This window comes from Nipponia nippon, unplaced genomic scaffold (genome assembly GCF_047370975.1).
Source record: "Nipponia nippon isolate SJK-2023a ecotype South Korea unplaced genomic scaffold, ASM4737097v1 scaffold_7, whole genome shotgun sequence".
Lineage (NCBI taxonomy): Eukaryota > Metazoa > Chordata > Aves > Pelecaniformes > Threskiornithidae > Nipponia > Nipponia nippon.
In genome coordinates, this window is record NW_028262391.1 from 27,617,880 (window position 1) to 27,640,252 (window position 22,373).

The window sequence follows — 22,373 nt, forward strand, 5'->3', positions numbered from 1 at the left end:
TCGCTAAGTTCCCACTGGCAATCAGGGAAGTTTGCACTTGGATAAGCTAGAAACTGCAGAGGGATTTTTTTAAGATCCTATTCTTATATCTACCAGTTTAGAAAGAGGCAAATTTTTTTTAAGATGTTGAATTGTTTGGATTTTGTCTTTCCCATTCCTTCTTTTTCAGGACGGTTGGAAGCTGGTTGCATGGGGGTAGGGGTGGTGTGTATGTGTTTAGGATTTTTTTTTAAATTAAATTTATAGAAATTCCTTGTAAACCTGAACTCCTAAATAAAATAATCCATTTGCAAGCTGTGCTCTGATAGCATAAGCAAGCTTCTCTTAATGAATGCTGCCACGTGTATGGAACAGTAAAGATTTTTTTTTTTTCCCCTCATAAATAAGTAAAACATAGTATTTGGTTACATTAAATATACACAATTCCTTACCTTCAGTGCTTATGTAACTGAGGAACTTGGAATGCTGTATTTTAGTGATGTGAAAGGAAGCCATACTTGTCTTCCTTAAGCATGAAGCAGGCTGAATAATGACCTCACACAACCCTCTTGCTTTTCTAGAACACTTTTTAAGCATTTCCATAGTTATTCTTTTTGCTTTGTCCTCATTGCTTCATTTTACCTACATCTGGAGTTTTAAAGATCGTGGGTCTGCACAGCTCTGATAGGGTTCTGTAGTCAGAACTGTAGGGCAAAGTATCTGTATGGGAAGCAGCTATAGGCTTTGCTGTTATATGTCTCTGCATTCCTTTCTGCTGATGTATATCTGACATTAACTCTTTCTGATGCTGTGATTGCACTTTTATGTTGACTGGCAAAATTCATTTAGTGCCCTTTCTCATCAAGCTACTGAGGCATATTTTCTGTCCCCAGAGATTAATATATGACAAATGACAAACGTTTCTGACACCTGTATGCTTTCTGTCCTCCTCCCTGCTATTGTTCATAATAATGACTGCATGCTACGCCAGCATATCAGTGATGATAAAAATATCTCCTGGCTACGTATAGTTCTGAGTGCAGTTTGAAACTGTGACTCAGCTTCATATACTGTGATTCAGGTGGCTTATTGACTCCTAAACACTGTAAGACCAACTTCTGTGTATTATTTTTATTTATAAAGTATTCCTCATTGCATTCTGTCTTCCTGAACTATGTACAGTGTTTCTGAATGACTGATGCACTACTCTGGCCTTTATAAATACTGAGATGTTCACTATGCAATATAAGTTCAGTTTTTATCCCAAAGTGTTTCTACTCATCAGTTTTCTGGGAATACATGTTGGTTATGCTGAACAGAATCACAGCGTTTGCTTTTTCAACACAATTTTGATACTGGATAAATACTGCAAGCAGAGTTTTGAGAAATTATAGTAACGTCTATTTGAACCTATGTTTATACAATTATAATACCAGAAAACAATGCATATAGTTCTGTTCTCTAACAATATTTGTTCTGTCTCCACCCTGAGAGAAGGTGTATAGATATCTGAATTTGTACACATGTATAATTATGCAAAATAAATGCTCAGTTATAAAATTATATTATGAAAAGAATAAGTCATTTGCCTTTAATAAAATACTTTCTAAGAGTCTCTGATAAGTATTCTTTTTTTCTTGACAGTCTGTGGTGGACGACTGGATTGAATCATATAAACAAGACAGGGACATAGCACTTCTGGATTTAATCAACTTCTTTATCCAGTGTTCAGGATGTCGAGGTACAGAACGTTGGAAACAAGTTGTATAGAATAAATCTGACAGTTATACAAACGTGTATTAGTGCAAATGTAAAGATGTGGGAGGCACATGGCTTGGTACACCTCATATGCATGGTTTATATAGAAATATTGTCTACGTTCAGGAATAATTTTATTTAAAGCTTGTTTGTCAAGGGCCTACCCTTTCTTTTTCTCACTTTCCTGTCATCCTAAAGTGTACAAATCCTCACAGAGACACTCTACTCGTCAGCAAAAGGAGACAAAAGATCTGTTAATCAAGGTAGGCGTATCTTTACTTCCCCTTTCTGTTTCCTCCCCATTTTTAAATTACAAGAATTAGTAGATGTAGTTATACCTTAACTTTGCTATTTTTTCTTTCTTTCTAGGGAAATGATGGGTTTTTAAACTGAAGAGGAAGGAGTCAGGCTTCAGTTGGCTTTGATTACCAAGAAAGATTTCTTCTGGATGAAGCACCAATCTTATTTCTTCCTCTGTAATACTGTATCAAGTCAGCAGCAAGTGGCCTGCCTTATATACGCTATTTAAGCAGTCTCCATTACCAAGCTTGTGGCAGTCAGTCTTCCTAGCATTCTGTTGCCACACTGTACCTTCTAATGAATTTTTCATGTGTTGTCTTTTTTCACTTAACACAGCCTTGAAAAGAGAGAAAGACAGAGCTCTACTCTCTCTGTAGCACCCAGAACCAAATACTGTTTCTGGATGCTTCCTATAATTTACTTTGAGTAGAATTGGAAATAACCCGCAATTCAGAAATTATTTTTCTTCATTTTGTAACTGATATGGGAATATACCTTTAGACATCAAGTAGAAGGGTAGAAGTCCCTTTTCTTCCTTCTTAAGTATAAGGTGAAGTCCCAAGTACAGTTAAAAGCAACAGAGAAGAGAAATATGAGCTGTCAGCAGCTTCAGCAACCCTTTTTCATAGCTTAAGGAAATAAACTTATTTTGTGGATGACAGGAAAGGCTGAAGCTCTGGAAGCATTCTGTGAAAGGGCTGAAGCTTAGGGTTTAGATTACCAGCCTGTGTCAATGTCTGTACTGTTCACACAGATTCCCTAAAATATTTTTCAGACTTGCTTGGCAGCTTATGTGAAAGTAGTTGTATTCTGTTTGCTTTTTTCTAACACTCTCCTAAAGGTGTATATGGGAAAAAAACACAAACCACAAGCTTCTTTCTAAGAATTTGGGCAGCATTAAACAAAAGGGATCCTTGGCCATATGTGTTTTTTTTTTTCTTGTTGATGCAAGCTTTTGGTAGAGGCATGTCATAAATATATCTTCATTCCCCTGCTGCTCTCTAATTTCTACTTCCTTTCTTTCTCCTTGTTAGAGAAAGCAGTGCTCTTATAATCTCCAAAGATTCATATTTTTTAAACCTTTTGTTACTGATTGATGCAGGCTGAATGCCCACTGTCAACCATATGCTGCTGAAGCAATTGCTTCCCAGAAAAGCTTTCTGTTATTGGCTGTGAAGCAGCAGCGCTTCAATTGGCTGATGTCATTTACTTTCTTCTTTTTATTTTTTTTTTTTTTAACGGTGACTTTCTATCCATTTTCAGTACTCTGCTTTGTACCCTCAGGGATATCTCTCTTCTGAGCTTGCTTTAGTGGCCTTCTGGTTCCAAACAGCAATGATAGGAGAAAGGAAACAAAAATGACTTATCCCCTGAGTTTATAGTGTGTTTGGGGGATTTATTTCTGTGTTGGAATTTTTGCAGTGGGTACAGTAACAGCTGTAAACAGGGTTAAAATCCTGGCAAACAGTTCTGTTCTTTCCAATTTGCAGTAACATGCCTGTTTTCTAGAATAAGTAAAAACTTTATCAAAAGAGATTTTACCCCACTTAGGGTAAAATGTATACTAAGCTGTCCTTAATGGAAATGAGGTATGTAAATCTGGGTATTTCCTGTATTTTGTGAGGAAGACCAAATTTCTTTTTCATAGGAAGATTATATGCTCTATTATGACATTTTTATTTCCCTTTAAAGATTTTGTTGACATTCTTGTTTGTTTCCATTTCTGATAAATAACAACTCCTTGTGAATCTCAATGGCTGCTTTATCTTCCTTAATATTCCTTAATTTTCTTTTCAGTTTGCTCCACTAACATTGTTGCTGATTCTCCAGCCTTCTTTCCCAGTGTTGGATCTAAATGCTTGCTGATAATATATCTAACTTTGTGATCATTGACTTGAAGGAAGGAGGACAAACAGCTTAGGAGGAGGTTCCTTAGGAAACTCTGAAAGTAGTGCTAGGTTTATGGATCTACCATTTTAACAGTGCTTAGAATTATTTGATATCTCAATGCATGTAAAATGCACTTAGCATGACATTTCTTTCAAAAGTTTTAAGCAGGCGAAGAGCACGTGCCTATTTTCTGACTTTAACTAGAAATCACTTAGGCACCAAACTGTTTTATTTAGCAACAGTATTGACCCTGACAAAAATATCTTTCTGTTTAGAGAAACATTGATTTTTATATATTTATCCCATACTATTGGGCAGCACATACGCTTGAATGAACATCTTGGCATCCTCCAGCTTTGCTTAGAGATGTTCCTGAAATGAGAAGTGATCTATTATAAATATGAATAAGCAGGCATGCTATGTAAATTATTAATACTAAAAAATTGTAAAATTAATGTATTTTGCAGATGAACTTAAGATCTGTGCAACTTAAAATTGAATAAATATAAACCAGACATTCAAGCACATCTGTCCTTTGTCAACTCCTCTGAGTATCTATTTAATCAGTTACTTTCTATATAATCTGTTCTGGTTCATACAGTAATGTCCATTAAAACATGAGAGATTTGCTTTTAGCATGAATTCAGTAATCTTTCTGTGTTTTTAAAGGATCATTTGGTATAAATGAGAAGTTTGTCCTATTGAACTACCAAAAGCATCTCAATTCAATGATTAGATTTGCACAGGAGTTAAATCGCTTCTCGTGCCATCTTTCCACTAAATCGCCTGCTCAATCTGTACATTTGATGCCTTTGCTGATTTTGATTACAAAGAAGTGAAAATAGTTTCTTAAAGAACTTTTCCTTTATCTTGCCATTTTTTTCTTTAAGAATACCAACAAAATTCCCTGCCTTTCACAGTTTATCTGTGTAGTGTTCTCCATGATGTTACATTCTATTTCTGTGGCAGAAAAATGGTTAACAAGGACTGATAAATTCACCTATTCACTTTTTGTTTCTGGAGGGAGGATCTTGTGTCACATGGTACCTTAGAAAGATGAAAAAGTTAGTTTTAAAATACTTTTTCTTCCTGGAAAAAACAGCAAATAAATGCTGTTTCCAGTCCTTGAAAAAAACAGTTTGTAGTAGGTATTTATTTTCCACATGTTGTATTTACCTTCTTACTTCTCTGTCAGGAACTTAATTTAGGGTTTTGCATTTTTAGATAACAGGAAACTTTTTGAATTTAGGTTATTGTAATGATAAACCAATTTTTCAAATAACTTTCACTTGGCTGGGGGTTGGAAGTGTATCCATACTACTGAGATTTCCATTTCAAATGTTGTAGTTTGGTCTGTAGCATTGTGGATATGGGCATCCTCCTCTCTTGCAGAAGAGTGGCAGATTAGTGTTCGGAGTTTTCTGGGGTTTTTTGAGAGCTCTTTTCCATTGCTTTCTTCTTTGTAGGAACAGTTTTTTGCTTTTTTTCTTTTTCTTTTTTTTTTTTTTGAACACTTACGTAAAGCACAGTGTAGAATGCTGAGATCTCTGAGCTAGTTGCAAGCAAGCTGAAATGTCTAATCAGCAACATGCATGCCCAGGTCCCAGAAGGATTATAACTGTGTCAGTATGATGCTGCAGCTGGGCTAATTAGCTCTGCCTCTCAGACTGACTAATTAGCTCAGGTATCAGCTTGGCTGCTATGACAACCAGGCTGTTTCCATTTCTGGAGCTCCATGGATTTAGAGCTGACTTGGGTATCTGCATTGCTGTCTGCTTTTGCCTTCTGTTATTGATATAAAACAAACAGAAAACCCCACAAGCACTCTGACCTTTCTACATTTTAAAGGCAGAGAGCCATGCTTGTGGAATAAACATTTTTTTATTTATTTTTTTTCCCCCCCCTAACCAGAAGCAATTAGTGGTTGAAACAGCCTCTTCAGCTGTGAAGGACAAACCAACCCATCGAGTCCATGTAAGAAAAGAAGCTTTCTTTTGCAGGGAAAAAAGGTCTCTCACATAGTTGAAGAGCAGAACTACTTGACTGCTTTCAAGTATATAGTGAAGTTATTCCCATTCTTTCTCTCCCTTCCCCCTCCTTCCCTCTCATTTATTTTGATAGATAAGCCAGAAACCTGCAAATTCTTAAGCAGATTTTCAGAAGTGGTTTGAGCACTGCTTCCTCTGCTAGCCTTACCTCTATCAGACAGCTCTGAGATACCAGTTACTGATGAAACAGAACTGGCAGAACGCCCTTACTGTTAAATTCTTAGCAGTGTTGTAGCCTTTCCTGGATCACAAGGAGCTCTCCATTTTAGTAGTTTTGTGATTTGGCACATTGAAGTTGTTTTTATGAGTAGCTGGTGAAGGAAGCAGGTGAATTTCCTTTATATGTTTCTCATCTTATTTTTTCCTTCAAAATCTTCTCTTTAGGTTCTTGTGTGGAATCACATGTTAATGAAGAAATGTTCAGACTGCCACCTGTCAACCTTGATTGCTGGTGTTTAGGGTTGAGGTTTTTTTCAATTGTGAGTAAGCAGGAATCTGTGTATGAACTTTTTGCCCAGGGCTTAAAGTGGGACATCTTTATGGAATTTTTCCTTGTGAATCAGACACTTGGGGATCCACACTCTTCCAGATTGAGCCTTGAATCTCTAGTTGTTCCTTACCTATTCTAGTAAGATCCTCTGAAAAATTCTGTGATTGAATGATGCAATCTGAGTCAACAAGTGCAGGGGTTAGGAGTTAGCTTACTTGAATGCAGGATGCACGCTCATTTTGTTTTTCATTAATGTTCTATGCTCTTTAATTAAGGGCAAGCTAATAGATTTCTGTTTTGCCAAAGGAAATTGAAGGCTAAAACTAGGAAAAAGCACCGTAAAGTGGCCATTCTATGGTCTTGCAGAAGAAATGAACAAGCAACTGCTTGCTTTGCTGTTGGACAGGATTTCAGAAACTAAATTAGCCAGGAAATAGTGTTATTCACTCTGATTAATAGCATTTTACTAGGGGGTATAACATTGTATATGGAGTAATGGTTTAAAAAAAATTAGTCTTTTGTCATTTATTTGTACATGTTCTGTTTTGTGATCGATGGAATAATATCACTCTATACAGATGGATGTTCTTGAGCATGGAAAGGAGACTGCTTGGTAAATATAATTTCCTGCAAGTGGTCCTTTCATAAGGAACTGCAAATTGTTAGTGAGAAATGATGCTGGCTTTGGCATGTGTTAAAAAGCTTTATCTCTTCAGACATTCATATGTTATTAAGAAGTTGATATCATAAACATTTAGTATTTTGAACAAATTAGAAAATAATGCCATTCATTGCATTGGAGTCTGTATTTTTATTAAGGGTATAAAATATGCTTTCTCACAGTTTCTTCAACAAAATCCCTTTTTGGTGTGTTGAGTGTAGGGAAGAAGTTGCAAAGTAAAGGCCTAATACCCATTTAAAAAAATGATGCTTAATCACACATGATTTAAGTCATAGTAATGTCAAGGATTTGTAAAATATTTTGTATGTATAGTATACAGAAATAAATACACCCCCAATAACTATATGAAGCAGTTAAAAACATGCTGTTAACCACATTCAAAAATGAGAAGGTAAGACTGAAAGATGGAAATTACTTAATTTTAATTTTAATTTCATGTGTGGTATAGATGAACCAGATCTGAACTTTGTACTTCTTGTTTCTGAGCCTTAAGGTCATTTTATCTTGAAGTGTTTATATTGAAGTGAAAGCTTATAAAATTCAAACTGAAAATAAGATGCAAATTATTAACTGGATTGGGTGGAAGATAAATCAAATTACCAGACATGCATTAAATGTTTCATCAGTTCAATTCTTTAAATGAAGATAGGTAAGGTTAAAAAGTTCATATCAAACACTTGACAATTAATGTGGTTACATCAAAATCAATTTTTTTTGTGAAAAAGTACAAATGGTTGATATTTGTTGACATTCTTGAAACTAAAGCTTTAATTTCATTGTGTATATAATTTTTAAACCAAAAAGTTTTTCAATATTTCTTCCTGTTTGCTGCTGAATGATATCTGTACTTTTCATCTCATGTACTCTTTTTTCCTTGCTATTTTTTTTTCTATTCTTTAGCTCTTCCAAGTTTATTTGGCTATGGGAAAAATGGCTACAAAATGATTTTGTTGTTGTTGTTGTTTTTTTAAGCTTTGCATCTCCCTGACTCTTCTGGGAGTGGGAAGCCTTGAAAAATTAAAAAAACCGACCAACCAAACAAACCAAAAATTAGATCTGAAAGTGTAAAAAAGATTTGAAATAGTACATCACATTTTATAGCCACTTGTGAACTAATGGCTTCTTTTTCCCAAATGTGCATCCTACTGCTTTCAGAAACTAGTGAAATAAAACCGCAAGAATTTACTGATCTTTCAGTACAGGAGACATGAATGAAGGGCATACTGCTTGTGGCTTCAAAATCTGAATGAAATACCTGCTGTGTTGCGGTCTGACTTCAGTCCAAGATTTCACCCTATGAATTGGTAACAGGAGCGACAGTAATTTAAACCAAACCTATTTTTTTTATTACTCTCTACCTGAATATATTGAACTATTCATGTTTCAAGTATGACAGCAGACCAAAAATAAGCTGGGTTAAAGTCAGCTATTAACTAATTTATTAATATGAATTATTATAAACTTTCAAATTATTTAAAATAAATTTATTGAATTGACAGAACTTCCGTTACGAGAATATTTTAGAGCAAATGTATAATGTAAGGAAAGACAAATTACCTTTGAAATTATAGTCTAAGAGCAAGTTCTGCACTGCCAGTTCTGTAGAATATCTCTGCTGAAAATGAAAGTACTCCTTGTAAGTGTGGAACAAAGTCTACATTCTACTCCTGTGTACTACCTAGTAAATTCAGAGCTTGTAAAATTATTTTTGGCACTGCTCATTGGAGATAGATTGTGTAAGGCTTTCAAATATTACTGCTTGTTTTCCACTGTATTCATTTAATTACATACATATCGATCTGGAAAATGGTACTACTCGTGACTACAAAGTTACTATTTGAGAAGTCTCTCTCAGATCAATGATACTTTCATGCTACAACTTTTTAAGAGAAGAGTAATAAATACCTCTTGGTGTTAATGATTCAGAATAGTTGCTGCCTTACTAGCCAGATCTGTGTCATTTCCTCTTTATTTATGCTTAGTTTGTTTTCTGTATAATACAAATGCGTTACAGGAGGGACACCTCTGTACTAAGCAGATAAGAAAAAAACATTTGTTTGATTTTTTTTTTTTTTTTTTTACGGTATTGTTCTAAGACTTGTGAGCAAATTATGCCTGTATATAAGTTTGTCTCTACCTATGTGTTGGGTGCATTGCTGGATTTTTTTCAGATGACATAGATGGTACTTTCTATGAACACAGGAAGTAATTATGAAAAGCAACCAAATACCACTAGATCTTAGTACTTTCTTACTGGATTACAAATAGGAAGGTTCCTCATGTCTCTAGTCTTTCCGAAGATGCAAATTCTGCTGAAGGTTGAATCAGATTTTTTCCAGACCAAGGGTAGGAATTAAATTCCAAAAATGACATTTCTCTTAGCAAACACTGTAATTATGATTCTCTCTCTTTTGCATTAAGGAACCCATAGATTTATTTCATTAAGTGCAATGCTAGTACACACTTCAGTAATTACTTTTGAAGAGAAAAACACAGGGATGATTAAAAAGGTCTACATCCTAATAAAAAAGCCATATTCTCTGGCACAAAGAAAGTGGTTAAAACAAATCCAATATTCTTTTAATCTGCAAGCATTCAACAGTAGCTGGACATAGAAGAAAAAGAGCAGCTTGGGTTTCAAAGAAGATACATCTAAATTTGGAAAAAGAAATAGTGGGCTCTTAAGCAGATGCAATCCTGTTCACGTTCCACTACTACCTACTTCATTCCCTATTTATATCAGTCTGATCGTATTGCCTCAGTCATCTTTAACCTGAACCGTGACCAGCTGAGCCTTACAATTTTTCACCTCCTTTTAACTGAAAATTATGGCATTTTCTGGCACTGCTAGGGTCAAACCCGTTACAGGGAGGACTGGTGTAAATGACTTTTACCTCCACGTTGTAGTCTTTTCCTTATTTGCATCAAGCAAGATGTGTGGTGGAATGTTGTTGGGTACCTGGAAGGGTGGAAAAAGGAGTTGTACAAAACTATTATCAAATCTTGCAGGAACAAGGAGCTCTCTTGCCAGAAGTCTCTGTACCCTTATTTAAATAAGGAACTGATAACCCCTAGCAAAGCTGAACCCCGTTCTTGGGTAACTGTCATCAACTGAGAAGTGAGCAGTAGAGTTTCCCACTTCTTTAAATTAACACCATTAGGTTAATTTTCAGCTTAGAACAAGTGGTATTCATATTCTCTACCTGTAGCATTGGGTCCTGGGTATCTCAGTTTGAAACTGCCTGATTTCATAAAGGGATGAACTGAGGAGTTATGAGGTTAAAACACCTTTGACTGATTAGAAAGCCTTTTCTCTCAGGAGTAGTCTGTGGAGTTTAATAAGCACCATCTGTTGTGGAAGTAAGCTTCTACAAAGTCATAACATCATCTTTTGAAATACCTTTAATGTAGTTTGTCAGATTTACCGCAATCTCTACTATTTATTTTGTTTATTTCATCATTATTGAAATAAATGTTCTAGATAACTTGTCAATTGTTGTGACTTAGGAAACTGTCATAATGGGAAAAAGGCCTAGAAATACATTTAGCCACTTTTGGGAATGAAAACTTATTGTAGATATATTTAACTACATAGATATAGCCAATAATATTGTTATTTGAAATAACCTTTTTTTAGACTGTGGAAATTATCAGATCCCAAAGTTCTCAAGCATTAAACCACTAAAACAAGTTTTACTTCAGATCTAATTTAGTATGACAAGAATACATTTCCTATTGACCAGATTTATTCCCAGCACAGACTCCTGGATCAAGATTATTTAGCCAACTATATGAATTGAACCACAAAGTAACGCAGGTAGCTCTGTGATAAGAGGTAGTGGTGATAAATTTCTAAGATATAAACAAAAAATTACAGTGGTTTAAAAAGAACTGTTGATATTATGAAGTGATTGTTCTTGAAATTTAGTAAAACCAAAGAGCAAGAAGTTTTTAAAACTGTTGGAAATAAGACACATGCCTAAAAATTAATAATCTGCTTGGATTATCAGTGTTTAGAAAGAGCAGTTAATGAATACTGGAAGTTTCAGAAAGACTAAATGATTTATTTTATATAATTTCGTACCACAGGTAATGATGGATAAGTATCTCAAGCAAAAGGATACTAAATATATAAATCATCACAGGAGATGTGGTGTATGAGAAAAGGAGGTACATATTTGAACAGAGGGCCGTTAAGAGTTTGCACAGTTTTATTTGAAATGCAGTAAATTGTCAGGCATTTTTAAGGGAAGTCGTGAATATTTTTGTAACTTACATGCTGCAGCTCAATCAAATGACAGTTTTATTTTAGAGATTGAATTGAGCTTCTGTTTACACAACTATGCAGGGCTGTAAACAGGATAACTACAGAGTCCCTCTTACCAAAAGTTTCTCTGTCATCCAGATGCAGAACCAGATACAACCAGATGCAGAACCAGCCCCTCCACCTGCCAGCCCCTGCCCCCACACAACAAAACTCCCTAATCTACCGGTGTCCTAAAAATTGTTTTGGAAGTATTACCACAAATCTCCACAAAGGAGACCCTGAAATAAGCTAATGAAGTGAGAATCAAAGCCTGATCAGATCACACTCATAGACTTAGAAATGATTTAGGAATAAAATCATTGTACTGGCATCTCTTAAACGTAAGAACAAAGTAATGTGGTAAAGCAGTTCTGCACAAAAGCTGTTGAGAAAATAGTTATATGGCCAATTATAAAAGAAAGGACTAAATTTTCATTTTGGGAGACCAAAGCTGATTAATAAGTACATCACATGGTTTATGTAGGGAAATGGAATATCATGCAAATGATTTTATGCGATTGCATAATAAGGACATTTCAGAGGGACCTGGCAGTGCTGCTAAGTAGCATTATATTTATTAAATTGAGAACCGTAACAGGAGATTATACATATATTTGATGGAAATAAATACCTTTTTTCCAAATAGTTTAGCGGAGAATAGTTTTGTGGATTAGGTGGTTGTAGTGGAATTTCAATTTGTGGTGGCATAAATGCATGGCAATTTTCTGCTCTGTTGATTCAAACTATTTTTGCCCCTTTTTGATTTTCAACTTATATTCTTCAAGTCAGTTTAATTAATTAGCCATTCAAACTGACTTTTTTATTGATGAAGAGGAGGCAGACGCATTTCAAGAAAAGAGCATCTTTTGAGGTTAACAAAAGATTGCTGCTACTCCTGTGCTCTCACAGGGTGCCTTTTAGACAGCTGGTTTTTTCCTTATGGTGGAGAAGACTACAAAAATACAAAATTTAACACACCAGGTGAGATCAGATATATTTTCATGGATCCCCATAACAACATGAGTAATTTCTTCTGGTCAGAGCTGGATTTACACAGGAGTCCCCTTTTTCTTTCTGAAGTTATGAACCGAAAGCAACAGAGAATCTTGACAACTAGAGCATATGTGTTTCCCATTGAAATCGTACTGTACTAAGTGGCTGTGTGTACAACAGTGTATTTGTAGGAAGCTCCTTTGGGTCCAAGGATATTGCTCACGTGACTTCTGTTTGAAGTGAGCTCAACTAGAGTCCTCAAAGTATTCCCTTCAGACTTTTTTTGATAACTGAAAAAGGCATTGAATCCCATGCCATCCTAACTGCAACTGTGAATCAGCCTCTCTGATCTTGTCAGTTTTGGATTCTGAAACCATAGGTGAATGGAAATTACAACAATTGCTGGGCCAGTCAAGTTGCTAAGTGACCTTTCTACTCTGAACTCCAAGTCTTGTAACAAGAATGTTCTGTCTTAAGGTTTTACTTATAGTTTAGAGCCAGCTTGAAGATTTTCAGTTCTTGTGAAGCAAGCATCAGTGGGGAATATAGTGGAAATCATTAAAATTCTTTCTGTAGAGCCTTTGAAGACAAGTTACTTCCGATCTGCAGTGAGGTGGTTATTCTCCATATAACTATGGCCTAACAAAAGAAAAATCTTAACTGATTTTTGCAGTTCAAAGTAGAGAATCACATACACTAACATATTTGCTCTTAAAGAGAAAAGAAAATAAATTCAACTATTATGCCAGACTAGAAATCATAATTTCATCCTGGTTTGGCACCATTGCTAGAATATCAGCAAACCACATTCTTTTCAGGTTCAGAGAAAAGGTATAAGTTTGTTTTCATATCTTGCTTTATTATTTGGTGAGTTGGGTAAGTGACCAGTGATGGAGTAGCTTTTTGCTCTGAATTATGAGAAGATCGAGTTTATGGATCGGCAGCACTTTGATTTTTAATTTTCCAAGCAGCTGTTGAACTGTCTTTTCAACCAATCACCACTGAATTTGCTTCCAGAAGATGTAATCCTTTCCATTAATATACAGAAGAAAATATATGCCAGTCAATTCCTGGTGCCACTTGAGGGTATTTCAGTAACAGCTTGGAATTTTAAGTCCTGATTAACAAAGAAATCATAAGAGATTCAAACTGTCTTAAATTCTTTATCTGAGTTACAAAGAGTTTAATCTTAATTATAATGATGCAGAAAACCTCAATGAGTTAGTTTGCTTTTTGTTCTCAAGATTTCTTATTAATGTAATTCTTTTTTTCTTTTTTTTGTTTTGTGTTTTTTGTTTGTTTTTTTGTTTGTTGGGGTTTTTTTTGTTTGTTTGTTGTTTGTTTTTTTTTTTTTTTACTTTCCGGAAACTCCAGTCTTCTGGGGTTAGCTTCAAGATAGCAAAGGTTTGTAGTTGATGCAGAAATTTGACTTATTGGTGTTGTACGCAGAATACAGCTTATTCTCCCTTACATGATATGATGTCTCACTAACTGAATATATTTTTCGACAATTTATAATTAAATCCATGAATTAGAGTTTAATTTATGATGTGTACATTTGGAGTTACTTATACTTCTGTCAAACAGATCCTTTTTTTTTTTTTTTTTTTGTGGTGGGAGAGTACACTTGAGCTGTAAAGATTTTTAAACACTCTGTACGTTCTGTCTGTCTGGTCCTCTTGTAGCTGCTTACAGAAGAATGTTACAAACAGGAAAGAGAGCAGCCCAGGCCCATTATAAGCACTTGCAAACCATTTTGTCTAATAGTAGTGAAGGATGTTCTCACTCTCAAATTTATTTCGTATCTAATTTTCAACACATTTTTTTTTTCTGGTTTCCATGGTAGCCTGTAACAAGAGGATTATACTTCAGTTATGTGCTGTGTGGAAAAATCACTTTATTTAGCTCTCTGATAGTTCATTGGCTACTTCCTTGGGATTTTTTTTGAGACATAACAAATCGTTCCATGTACATCTTCTCCGTCCCACGTGGAATTCTGTAGAGACTTATAACCCTTTTTTTGCCACTGTTATTAGTTTCATTCCAGTTATTTCTTTGTATTAAAAAATGCATCAATTAAGATCATATGAATGTAGTTTCACTCTTTGATATTTATGACCTAATCTTAGGTCTCATGGTTCTTACCTGCTAACTCAGCTGTGACAGCCAACTTCTACCCTAAATTTCTGAGATATCTGCATTCAAATGAGGCCTTAATGTAAACAGTTTGCTGATAAGGGGCAGTGGTTGGGTTCGGTGGTTCACAAGGTGTTATCAGAGTAGAGTCGTAACTATAGGGTATAAGCTGTTTCGTCTTGAGAAAGACAGAGCGGCCTATAACAATTGTCAGTTAGTTTACCTTGGCATATTACTTTATTGCTCTGGTTGTCAGTTACTTTGGCCAGTGATTACTTTGTAGTGCTACGTTGCCTATTATGTATATAATGCCATAATTATTTCTTTTACCTCCTTAATTTTGGCGTGTAAAGTTAAAATTGGATTTAGTTTTGACAGTGCTTTTGTGCATGAATGATAGCTTAGTAGACTTAGTGATTACAGAGGTGTTTAATACGTTTTAGGCAGAAAAAATAATCAGAAGTTGGGGAAGGAAGGAAGAATTCTAACACGTTCAAGTCAGTTGATCTCAACTGCGTACTAAAGTAATATTAGTATAGTACAGTATAATGTAATGCATATTAGTATAGCACACTTTCGATTGTAGAGTGTATTTAGTGTAGCATACAGTATTAATAGTTGAGCTTACTTGCATTGGCTTTGCTCTGATTATGGCTGGTTATAAAATCAAGAGCAATACTATGGACCAGGTTTAATACCTGAGCTGTGGAGATGTGAGACAAGTTAGAGAGAAACTGCAGGGATTAGATTTAGATTTAACATGCACAGATGAATATCCCCTAGCTTTCTTTCAGGGAAATACACACAGAATTGATCTTGCTAAGTGGCTAGTGTGTCCTAGTGCTCTGAAGGAAGACTAAGCAACCAGTTGCTCTTGGGAAAGGTGAGCATCTGCACTTCTCACCCCCTGGTAGTGTTCCTCTGCCTGCCAGTGTTGAGCAAAGCTTGCAGTTCATTCTGATTAGAAACAGTGAGAGACATTGCACTATTTTGAAAAATGCATTTAACCCCTGGGGTATTTTCAGGCTTTGATCTCATGGAAGCAATGTAAGGTGGCAGGCACTTTGAAAATGGGCAATCCTCTATGCATTTCTTTTAGTTCTTATCAGCCTGTAATAAGAGCAAAAAAGTACTAAATATCCTAGAAAAAAATTAATTACATGCATGAGATCTCATTAATAGGGAAAATTCAAGGGGAAGGGGAAACTGAAACATCTGTAACAGCGGAATGAAGGACGAAGAGGTAAACTTGTGCCTTTAAATGCAGGAAAGTATAAAGCAAAAGGAAGAAATTATGGATTCCGAAAATTACAAAAAAGGAATGTGTTCTGTGAGGGCACACCTACACAGATGAGCTTAGGAAGCAGGAGAAGAGAGAGGCAGATGTGTACATCCCAGTGGTTTAGCTTTGCTTCAACAGCCAAAATGGCAGTATACTCATTTCATCTGATGAGTGTGTTGTGGGGCTGCCTTAAGCTGCTGCAGAATGATAGAGCCAGAATATACTGCTGAACAGGGCCAGAAATTAAAAATGTAACTCAATTTTTGAATATTCTCATCAAGCAGTTGATCCATAGTATAACACCCTTTGGTGTTTTTGTTGTGGACATCAAGGAAAATTTCATCTGGGAAGGACAACAAAGCAATTACTAGACAGAGTCTGTGTTGACATGGAGTTACAGCTGAGAATGTAGTTATGCCAAAAAAAAGGGTACTGTACAGAAAGTTCAGCATTATGAGTAAGCTTAAAAATGTGAGCATATTACAGTAAAGACATTCTGATATCAAGACTTCGAGACATCTTAAACTGATAGTGGGTGAGAGGGAGCACTGACAAACCTTACAAGGAAAGATTGCCTAAAGTGCTGGGGGGGGGGGGGGGGGGTAGAGAAAAAAAATTCTGAGTGGTTTGTTACAAAATATTGAGAAAACTAAATGCTCTTTACAAAATAAAACAGTAGCTGTAGGTTATGTTAAAATATTTTATTTTACCCAAGAATTGCTTTGTGTTTTCCCATTTTAAAGATTTTTCCACCAAGCTGTAAGACACAACTAGAGGAGTAAGGTGGCTGTTTTACTCTGTGGCTGCATAAGTGGTGTTTTGCATTTGGATATCTACAAAGAATAGTATTAGTGGTATGATAATGCTCGATGTATTTACAGGGCCATTTTTAATTTGAGCAAAACACACCATTTCAACTAATTCTTATATTAAAGTTGGTAAGGTAGAGAATCCAAAACGATCTGAGAGGAGATTGCAAATAAGGATTTAAGCCATTTTCCAGATTAAACCTGATTTACTTGCAATGTTCCTCTGTGTTTTTCTTTTTTCCTTTTTCCGTAGTGGTAGTTCATTAATTTTTCCACTTGAGTCCATTATCTTTGTGTTAATTAAAGTACTCAAACTCTTCATTCCCCCTCATATTTCATCTGCTATTTATGACTATTTGTCTTTCAGCACTCTTCAGTACTTGCTGATTTATCACTTACGTAAAGTTTTGTTTTTCTAGTATTATTAATTTTACATAGGTGTATCTTTTTTTACAGTTTGCTCTCAAATACTCCCCAGTGAATCCTAGACACCCACTGTTGAGAAACAATTTATATTTTGAGCTTTGTCAGTTTTCTGCTCCTTTTTCCACATTCCCACTTACATTTGTCTTGTCAACACTTGTTGTGATCTGTCTGTGTTCCAGCAGTTTATCTTTTCTCAGTTCTGAGGTGACAGTTCCCTCTTGCATTATATTTTTTAGAAGCATATCGAGACTTTTACTGATTTTGGCTCTAGTATGTGCTCTCTTTTTCTCTTACCCAAGCCAAAACATGTTAAGCAACTATTCATTGTGTTGTTTTAACTTCACTTTTAATATGATGCTTCCTCTTATTTTTCCATAGTAGCCAGGTTCCAATCAGGGGGGAAAAAAAAGTTTTTCCTCAAGGGCTTTTTTCTATAGGGATTCATCTAGATTTTCTTTGTAAATCCCTTGTAAATAAAGATCCTGTCTCTGCTCTGTAAATGGCTAATCCAGGCACAGTCATTGATATAAAAAGCTTTTGAGACAGCAGATACAGTATCTGTGCTGCTCCCTGTCGGGATTTTTTTTTTTTTTTTTCAGATAACATATTACATGTTTAAACCATAGCTGTTACTGATTTTCTGCTCCTTCTCTTCAAATTGCTTAATGACTAGGCTCAGAGTACCTAGAAGATTTCTTAAAGTTCATGGAATGGAAACTTGAAGTTCTTAATTTTGTATAATAGATATATATTTGCAATAAGGAAAAAGCAGGACTCTAGCCTAAGCTCTCTTCTTTACCCTCTCTGGTAAGGAAGGGCTAATTCAAGCTTTTCCCCTTTTTCTTAAGTTTAGGTTTTTTTACATACCCGAAGGAAGGTGTTAGTCAGTGTGCATGCAGTTGCAATTGTTTGTATGCTGCACTTTTGTAAATCCATCCATGAGACTGCAAGATAGATGCCTGGAAATGGAGAACGTGCCGTTATGGACCATCTTTGAAATACTTTAAATTGTCCCGACACTTGTAGGAACTCAGAAGTGAAAGAAAATAGCAGTCTGCAGCATCCTACCAATTCCTCTTGTAAGACCACCCGCTTTCTTCCTGCACTTCCCTACCTAGTTCATTGGCTGTAGCAAGAGCTGCACACATCTGAGATACAGTAATTTCACCTACACAACTCCTGTTCACTTCCAAAACAGTTCTATTTTCTGTTGCTGATGAAGCTAGACAGAGTAGTAGACAGCCTGTAAGTTGGTGACTCATCAAAGTTTACAAACAAAGAGACTAAATCAAGGTTGCACAGAGCGTCTTAAGTTTGGCACTTCTTGATTTCTGCTTTAGTTTCTAAGCACAAAGATTATGTAATTTTTGTATGTGATTTCTCAAATTCTTTGTATGTCCTTAGACAAAGAAAAGCTTCCATACATGTCTTCAGATAGTCAAAAAGTAAAATGCTAACAAACAAAACAGAAATTTTTTTCCTAGCAAAGCAGGAAAAATAAGTATGTGAAAAAGGAGAACTTCTCTCATCTTGCATACTTTTAAATGATGAGAGAGAAAGATAAAGGCATTGCTTTGAGTCAGCTTGGCTATATTTGCATTGTCTTTTCCCAGATCATGGTCAGTAAATGCTTTAGTCTTTAATATACTCGAAATAAGTGATTTAATGAGAAGCAGAACTAATGAAGAGCGATTTCTAGCGTATCTGTGTTGATCCAGTTTACTGAATTATACAGAAGCTGTTGAACATACTCATGAAGTGTCAGATACTCTTTATGAGAGATGATGTTCTGAATGCCATGTAGCTCTAAAAAAAGATTTAGAAGAAGCTTGTAACTTTTTGGAAACTAAATGAGCTTTATAGACCGACACTGCTGGTGAAGAGGTTGGTGTGCTCCGGTTGAAGCTTTTCTTGAAGAAGCAGCAGCATTGACAATGTGAGTGTCCCTGTCTTTCTCCAGCCTCACTCAGAGGCTGAGAGAGATTAACGGAGATTGAGGTCATGGTTCATACTGTGCCTGAATGACCTCTTTGGCTTCTACTCAACTACCTGCTTTTGTAAAATTTATTGGAACATTTTATATCCCAGATCAATCAGATTTGATTTAAACAAATAGTTCAGAATTTATTAAGTAGCATACTTACAGATGGAAATGCACACAATTCTCGTTTCCTTCTTTCAGATTAATAAAAAAAGCATAGAAACTTTTCAGGTGGGTGGTGGCTTTAATTTAATGAAGGAAATCAGATGGTTTAGAGATAAGTTGTTTCAAAGACATTTCTATATCTCCAGTCTCATTTTACGAAGCACAGCAGCTTTCATCAAACCAGCTGTTAAAGTTCTTCAGCTTTCTGCTGCAGCTCTGTTTGCAGTGCTTACAAAGTATCTATTTTACTGTTGTTTAACAAGTCTGATTTTTTTTCCATCAAATAAATTATGTGGGAAGATACCAGTCAGTGTTTGCCTGGTGGCTCTCAGAGCGATGACTGGGGAATGCTGAAAAGTAAGGATTGGCTCTGGGAAACCTGGAGCTATTTTGGTCTGTTTGTTTATTAGCTATTGCTAATAAGATTTGGCACTGTATAGATGCTGCAGACACTCCTTTTATGCCTCATCCTTTCCTTCCACATATTGGAGCAGCAAAGAGTTTAAGTAAAATTATAGAGGACCTGTACCAAGTGTATTTCTTCAGAGCTATATTTGAAAAGATCTCATGCAGTTAACAGTAGCTTCCTTGAGGTAAATGAAGCAAGATCAGTTGTCTCAAGGGACAAGAGGCAGGTGAACGAGAAGCGGAATATGGTGGTCCTTCAGCAGCTGCAGGGGACTCACTTTTTTGGCCTGCTGAGTTCTGTCAGATCTTTGGCAACACCGAGGTGTGGCACAGCCCACAGAAAGGCCTGGCCTATTGCTTTGAGGGAAGAATGGTGATATAAAGGATTCTGTTTCTCTCTTTTTTTTCTTGTTGCTTTGTTGTCTTTCTTATGAGGTACTATTTTCTGTGGAGTCTAGAGCCTGACACGTCAGTTGAAGATCTCTAGATAATTACTTCTCTTTTTGTAATTTTTTTTAGGACTTCTCTTTCATCTTCCCTTCTTTACTACTTCTGAGAAACACTGAGAAATAGGGCTAGAAATAAGAGTAACAGAGGACTGAGGAAAGGATCAATACTTCATCAGGGGAAGCAGAAAGACTGAGGGAAAGAGGGTGGACCCTGACTATATAATCCTCCTGTGATTGTCTTTTGCCTCCTAACTTCCTGGTAAGTGGAGGTACCATGTTTTATGGAGTTTTGTTTTATGTATTGGGAGAAATGTAGACATTGACTAACAAGAAATTTGTTTCTCTGATAAAGAAAATATCCTTTGGCAAAAACGTGTATGAAGGGGTGTTGAAGGTTGATGGTATGTCTGTGGGTCACTGCTGAGCTGTCTTGTCAGTGTGAACCTGTAGGTGGGACAAGCGCATTCATAGAAAGTGGAAGGAAGGATGGACTTCTAAAGTGAATGTCCTTGCTGGGTCAGAAAGAGAGCTTGAAGTTCTTTGAAGCAGGAAATGCGGATAAGTGTGATGTGGTTAAAAGAGTCTGCCTGGATTTCCAGAAGGCCTTCAGTGGAGTCCTCACTCTCCTGAGTGAGAAGCTGAGAGAACAGAGCTGCTCAATCTCAAGAAGAGAAGGCCAAAGGGAGATCTTACTTCTTTCTTCAAATAATGAGAGACTAGAGAGAAGGTGAAGCCAGACTCTTCAGGCACATCCATAGTAATATGATGACAGTTAACAGATACAAGTTGAAACGTGGGAAATTCCCATTTGACATAAGGGAAAACATTTTTGCCATGAGGCGGTCAAGTACTGGCGGTATAAGGGCTCAGGGGGGCTGTGGGATCACCATCCTGGGACATACTCAAAACTCACCTGGGCAGCCTGATCTAGGCCCTGCTTTGGGAAGGGTTTGGACTAGCTGACAGTCAGGAATCCTGCCAACTGAAATTATTCTACAATTGTAGACTTCTAAGGAAAATAAGTAGCTGTGAGTTTGTCCTTGCATGGACAAACATCTGATAAAAATCATAAGAAACAGAGCAAGAACAAATCATCTATTTTAAAATAATAATTGTCTGTTTATTACTTTCAGAATTGGTAGATTAAACCTTTTAGCTATCCAGAAGAATGAATAATAAAGAATCTGTAGAATATGAAGCCTCTTCCAGTATGGTGGAACAGAGATCTATTATTTTTCCTTCAAGGACTACTCAGTATTTTTGAAACTGCTCTGGGGTTTATTGTAATTGCTGTGAAATATTGTAGAAAGCACAAAGAGAGTATGTTGGTACGTACAAAGTACTGGTACAAAGTAATTGGTCTTAGCTGAAACCAGTTTATCAGACAGATTGCATATTTTCAAGGCCTTTGCTATTATATTATTCCACACTTGAACTGTGCATTATAACAAGAGACAGCTGGTACCAAGCTTCAGTTCACACAGCACGTACTCATAACACGTTGATAACTAGCCTAACAGCCCAGGACGAGGGCTGTGCACAGTGAACATAGGTGCAGTCATGATGCCTGTGGCCTGTTGTTAGCAATGGCAATAATATTTTGACTCTGCCCTCGCCCACAAACACAGGTATGCTCTATTGGTGTGCTCATGTTTGGATTGTCTGGCTCTTATCCTGTCGCTGGGCACCACTGAGAAGCATCTGGCTTCATTGTCTTTGTGCCCTCCCATCAGGTATTTATGCACACAGGTAAGATCCCCACCCAAGAGCGGGGAAGAGCTTAGGCCCACACTGGGCCTCCCTTGTTACAGAGGGAAGCTTATGTGGTTGCATGTTAACAGTGCAGGTGATGGGTGAGTCTAGATGTGAAAACAGTCTTTGATAAAAGCACTCTGAAAGAGCAGATATACCTAAATGGACTTATTTCAAATATTTACGTTGTTGTATCTTGCACTTAACTTTCAGCTCTACCTCCAAACTACCTATTTTTATGTTGCTGGATTTGAGTAACTTCTGACAGTGTGCAGCCAAAGTCTGGTTCCGCATATGCAGTGATAAGCTGTAGTTACTAACGTTTTGCTTCTGGAGCCTGCTGTCATTGTGAATAATTTCAAAATATAACACCTTTGCCTGGCAGTGCTCTGAGAGGCAAAGTTAAGAATTAGAAATAAAGGACAAATATATTAGAAAAAAAATTATCTCTCAAACTTACATTGCACCTGCATCTTGAGCGTTGAATGTAGTTATGACCATCCCACTTCCAAAAGGATA

The 22,373-nt window shown here is 36.3% G+C and overlaps 1 protein-coding gene across 10 annotated transcripts in view; it reads left to right on the forward strand.

Moving 5' to 3' along the window:
- STAG1 (STAG1 cohesin complex component) overlaps positions 1-22,373 on the forward strand; it is a 205,442-nt gene that overhangs the window by 75,361 nt on the left and 107,708 nt on the right. For 9 of the 10 annotated variants that reach the window (XM_087740483.1, XM_087740482.1, XM_087740488.1 and 6 more), the window contains one exon: positions 1,624-1,720. In XM_087740483.1, coding sequence (XP_087596609.1) covers positions 1,624-1,720 — 97 coding nt within the window. Of the gene's footprint in view, positions 1-1,623; positions 1,721-2,126; positions 5,902-6,359; positions 6,455-22,373 lie in introns of those variants that run through there. The other variant, XM_087740494.1, reaches the window with a different exon arrangement.